Here is a 6,066-nt window from a genome sequence, read left to right as displayed (position 1 = left end):
CAAAATTTATTACTCGTATAAAATACCATCCATATCAAGATGCGGTAATTCATTTATCCTCGCCAACTTATTTTTTTTCTTAATTTAACAAAAAACTAAAATAAATTACCAATCAATAAGAAGTCAATACACTTTGTAAAATCCATTACTTACGAAAAATGTTCCTCTTACACATTTCAAAGTGGAACATGCTTCTCGCTTTCTAGATTTTAATACCAAGAGTATCCATCATTTAAATCTCACTTTTTTTATTTTTTTATTTTTGGTTTCTTTATCTCAACTCTTAAGGGCTTTAAATCCTTTAAGACTTTTAGTCGTTTTCATTATTAGATTATTGTCCCTCCTCTTTCAACTTTATTGAAAGAAAAACTTTCGTTTTATCATTTTCTTGCGCTCTCTCTCCATTTTTTTCTTCTTAAAGTTAACTTTCCTCTATGACTAATTAACTATGCCATTTAATATTACGTACTATAGATGGGTGCAGTTAGTTGGAAAGTATTGAAATCAAGGAGCTGTTAGTTATTGTTCCAAACTGATTGTATATGTGTGATCATAGCAATATTCGTGCACATGTGATCATGAATCTAAATCTCCACATAATTGTATAACAGATGATAATTCATGCTCCACACAATTATAAACTTCAAAATTATACATAAGTTCTTTGGAAAACAATTAAAAAACAATTTTCCTGTAAAGAACAATCATCGGTTGGGCTTGATTTGAAAAGTTTTCAAAGGTTCTCGCAAAAAAAAGTTCTCAAAATAACTTTATATATATATATATACATACATAGTGAATGGATCAAGTGAGAACCAACATATATGGTAAGAACCGTGAAAACCATTGAAAAATCATCTTTAAAGGCTTTGCCCTTAGAACTAAGGGCTACGCCCGTACCGTAACAATCGTCACTATCTCTTGGATCGCCGCCCATCAAATCTATACCATTCCCATATACGTCCGGTGACAACTCCTTTAGAACGGATGTAAGGTAACGCCCGTACCGTATCCATACGTTATCTTAACACGTAACCCATATGATTTTTTACAAATTTTTTTTTATTTTTTATTTTTTTTTTTGGAATGAGTTTTTGTTAAAAGAAAATAAAAAACAAAAAAAAGTTTCAAAAAATGAAAAATAGAAATTAAAAAAATAAAAAACCACACAAAAAAAGAGAGGGGGAAACTAGTGGTTCTCATGGTTCTCTCCATATTTGTGGTTCTCACATTAACTCTACCCTACACTACATATATATATATATACTAACAATATATACAATTTGACTATGTGTGTAGTATGATTACTAGGAAACTTGTTTTTTGGTTTATGCATTGGGTTATATAGTCACAAAACCTGATGTTTGGTTTGTTATCAGTAAAATTGTAATTTTTAATATCACTACTATATATTTTATATTTTTTTTAGCAAAAATGATACAAATATCTATATTTTATATTATAAAACAAATAGGGTTTCAACTCTCAATTTCAACAATGTAGACATGATAATACATAATGTACCATACATCAATGCCTACAACTTTCTCTCTCCTCCATAAATCATTCTATTCCTCTAATTCTTTCAAAATCTTTTATCTCAAAAACCATACATGTTCTTTCAGTAAAGATGTCATTCGATATACTTTCGAGAAATTTTTAAATTTGAGGTCGGAGCCCGTACGGCTAAGATATTTGGTTACGACACTTTATGACATATCATCTCCTATGACCTATCCCCCACCATCTCACCGCCGCAACGCGCGGGTACTTGCTCTCGTATATACAAATAAATCAACAGTAGTCGATTAGACAATAACTTAAATATTTACACTGAAAGCAGTCAAAATAATACGACCGAGTACTATTTAGAAAGCTTGGACAGATACTCCACGTACTATTATATTCCTAGTTAGTTTCACAAAGCATGGACTGAGTCAATCCATAATGCTTATTGTAAACATCTTACATCATTGATCAAATCGTCATAATCGAATTGTAAAACTAGAAAACACAAAATTATTGTTTGCACTACAAGTCAGTGACAGCAATAGTGATGGTGATGTATGCCATAGAGTGCAGGCCAACCATATACATGCAACTGCCTAATTAACTAAGGTTTTGTATGGTAGATTAAATAAGTTGAAACATACAACGGTTTGGCATATGTCACAGTTGAGATTACTTGAATTTTTAATCAGATGTAACGACAAGGTAGCGAATCAATGAACCGATAAACAAATGTGCAAAATTGTCGTAAGTTACAAGATATACAGCCAACAGAGAAGATCATTTGCAGGCCAGTATATGGATTTGACTTTCATTTAGTTTTACAACGTGGGTAATTTGTTAGCCAGAGTTCCCTAGATAATCTGATGACGGGAAGGTTAGAGTTAAACGAGCCAACACGTCAAAAATTACCAGATAATAATGATATATAACTAGATACACTCAAAATAATATCTTTTTATCTACATATAAGCCAAGTTTGTAATTCAAGCAATACAAAGGCCTAAAGAATGTATTCTTCGTAGACAAGGATAGAAAAACATATGAACTGCAAGTATATGGGAGCCTAAGGTCTCTAGTTATGAAAAGAACTTAGAAGCTTTTCACAGCTATAACATGGGTCAACACTTAAACAAGTCAACATGCATAGGAGCAGTCTCAAATAGTGATGCCTTTCATATTAAAATTTTCATATATACAGACATTTTTATTGTTTTAGAATTGGCCTGTTTTTTGGCCTTTCTTAATATAGTACTAGTAGCATTTTTTTAATCTTTATGAAGACTCAAATAGAAAATAAGAAACTAGGTCTCTTCTGGCTCTATCATTACGTTGATCTATATTAGAAAGACTTCTCGTCAATTTCGAGTTTTGTAGCATCACTTCTGTACCCAAAAGGCACATATGGCTTATTCAGCGGTTGAGGTTGCTTCTTTGACATCCGCAATTACAGTAATAATTTTTGGGATTTGTTTCTATCTTTACTACAGGTACACTATGGCGAAAAAGAGTCAGAATAATCCAAGTTTAAGAATTGGACGAGAAGATGCAATCATAAATACCCGAGAACTGGCACAACAAGGTGGGACTTTTAAAGGTGTTTTGGTAGAAGAAAATGGTTTAGAAGTTCTTTATTTGAGGAAGCTTGAAGGTGGACAACTACGAACTTGTGTCTGGAATTCCATGGAATCAGAGGATAAAAGAGTTGATAGCGGATTTGATGATCACCAAACATCGAAACCAATTCATGAGTGTATTGAATCTGTTGATTATTCACCGAAAAAGACAACACCACAGCATCCAGCATGGCAACAAAAGCCATCATCAGTAGTCCCAACACCGCCGCCGCCGCCACCACCACCACCACCAATGCAGAAGACAGTACCACCAATTCCACCACCACCTCCGCCGCAACCATCATTGCAGAAGCTGTCACCGCCGATTCCACCACCCCCACCTCCATCTGCATACTCAAAAAAGATAGTTACCCCTCAACCACCACCAGTGTTCACAAGGAGGAACCATGCACCGCCCCCTTCATCATTTCATTCAGGGAGCTTTAGTTCATCAATGAGACCGCCTACAATACCAAAAGTAAAGGCGGATGATCAGAACGAAGAACGGTCAAAAGAAAGTCGTGAAGTCCCCAAGAAGATGAAGCCATTTCATTGGGATAAGGTGAATACTGATGCAGATCATTCGGTTGTATGGAATGAAATTGTCGACGGCTCTTTGAAGTAAGCACGACTTCTTTATCCAACACCACCTTGTTTCTTTACATGATTTCTAACCTTTTCCTATAACTTATGATGCATTTAGGTTTGATGAGGAACTTATAGAGACCTTGTTTGGATACAAGGCAATAAAGAAAAATTCTAAAGAAGCAAAACACATATCTCCTAAATTTGGTAGCTCAAATTCAACTCCATCAGCTCAAGCTTCAATTCTTGATCCTAGAAAATCACAGAACACAGCAATCGTACTCAAATCACTTGCAATTTCTCGCAAAGAGATCATTGATGCCATCTCAGATGGCAGAGGACTAAATGGAGATATACTCGAGAAACTGACAAAAATCTCACCAACGGAAGAAGAAGCTTCCAGAATCCTCCAATTTAATGGAAACCCCGCCAAACTCCCTGATGCTGAATCTTTCCTTTATGAAATACTGAAAGAAATCCCAACAGCATTCACCAGGATCAATGCCATGCTCTTTAGATCGAATTACGACCCAGAAATATTGCATCTTAAGGAATCCTTGCAAACACTTGAATTGGGATGCAAAGAACTAAGAGCCCCTGGAATCTTCTTGAAACTTCTAGAAGCTATTCTCAAGGCAGGAAATCGCATGAATGCTGGAACTGCTAGAGGCAATGCTAAAGGCTTTAACCTTAGCGCTCTTCGAAAACTTTCTTATGTTAAGAGCATTGATGGAGATACTACCCTCCTACATTTTGTTGTTGAACAAGTGGCCCGAGCTGAGGGTAGGCGGTGTATGATCAACAGGAATCATCAAAGCAGCCAAAATGATCAAGATTCTGATACCATGATAGCAAAAGAAGAAAGAGATAGGAAATATGTAATGCTAGGTTTACCTGTTCTTGGAGGATTAAGTACAGATTTCGCTAATGTGAAAAAAGCTGCCACGTTAGACTATGACAGTTTCGTGGCCACAAGTCCGAACCTCTCAGGGAAAGTGTGTGAAATTCAGGAACTCGTGACACACTGTGGAGTCGGTGGAAGAGACGGGTTTGTGAAGGAAATGAAGGAGTTTTTAGAAGACTGTGAAGATGAGCTGAAAGTTGTGAGGGAAGAGCAAACAAGGGTTATGAATCTTGTAAAGAAAACTACAGATTTCTACCAAATCGGATCCTTTAAGGATAAAGGTGGACATTCATTTCAAATATTTGGTTTTGTGAAAGATTTCCTTGACATGGTAGATCAAGTGTGTGCAGATCTCACAAGGAAGGTGCGAACAAAGACTGTGAAAGGCGTGGGACCTTCGTCACTGCGGATGTCACCATTAATGGCTCAAAACATGCAGTCGTTGTACTTTAAGCCTGAAAGTTCAAGTGATTCGGAGGATGACTTCTAAGGTTCACGTGAACACGATATGTAATGGATGATTTTCATGATTCTTTTATTACCATTTCGTATATTGCACGTATAGCAAGAGAATGTTTCCAGTAAATTCATTCAATAAAATAAGAAATCTACAGTAATACTGCAGAAGAACTGCAAGTTCTAATCTGCACTTGTTAGGAGTATGAAGTAGTGTTAGCTTAATTGTTAGCACCTATTCATCAGCATACCTTTTCCAATTCTGCCCGAGGGTACTTATAATCTTTTCATGATTTAAAGTATCCAAAAAGTCGATAGTTCTTTACAGAGAGATATGGTTCTTCCTCTTCGTTTAGATTAAGGTAATCCTTAGAGCATTCATGTCGTAGTAATTGAAGTTTACCCAGTTTCATACCAAAACTTTTAAGAAATCTAAAATAATTCATATTGTAATTCATAAGAATTTGAATCAATAGAGATGTTGTCCACTATTTGGGTCATCAATCAAACGTCACAACAATCAAGATTTTAAGTTTAAATGAAAAATGTATTTTAAGGCAATATACATTATCTGTTTCCTTAAATTTGATATTTCAGTATTTTCAATTTTGGTACAGTAATGTATTATTATGATATTTTTAACTTCATTAAATTTGACTTTGGTAAAAAACTATTATATGTTATTTCCTTAAATGTGTTAAATAGACTTCACGCATTTTCTTCATCAAATTTCTTTAATTTTCATGACTGTTTTTAACTTTAAGAATCTAATAACGACTCATTTTTCTATCACGTCCACGTAACCAAATCATAGTAGATTATCAGACAGGTGAAGCCGAAACCTTAATGCTATTAAACTGGTATCGGTACCAAAGATCTAACCGATAGGCATTTGGTTTCGGTTATTGCTCATAATTAGGATTATCTATGGAATATGGCATATGCTGATGGTCGGAGAAAGGTATATTCAGATATGGAACAAACATACTGAAAGGA

At 35.0% G+C, this 6,066-nt stretch overlaps 1 protein-coding gene across 1 annotated transcript; it reads left to right on the top strand.

The window, feature by feature from the left end:
• Positions 1–2,893: 2,893 nt before the first annotated feature.
• Positions 2,894–5,167, top strand: LOC122586373 (formin-like protein 8). Its single transcript, XM_043758366.1, has 2 exons — positions 2,894–3,746; positions 3,829–5,167. Exons 1-2 carry the CDS (start codon positions 2,914–2,916, stop codon positions 5,102–5,104), a joined length of 2,109 nt encoding a protein of 702 aa, XP_043614301.1. The 5' UTR covers positions 2,894–2,913; the 3' UTR covers positions 5,105–5,167.
• Positions 5,168–6,066: the final 899 nt, after the last annotated feature.

The sequence above is a fragment of the Erigeron canadensis genome, chromosome 2, assembly GCF_010389155.1.
Source record: "Erigeron canadensis isolate Cc75 chromosome 2, C_canadensis_v1, whole genome shotgun sequence".
Lineage (NCBI taxonomy): Eukaryota > Viridiplantae > Streptophyta > Magnoliopsida > Asterales > Asteraceae > Erigeron > Erigeron canadensis.
Note: the sequence above shows the minus strand (reverse complement) of the source record. Positions and strands in the feature narration are given on the sequence as shown.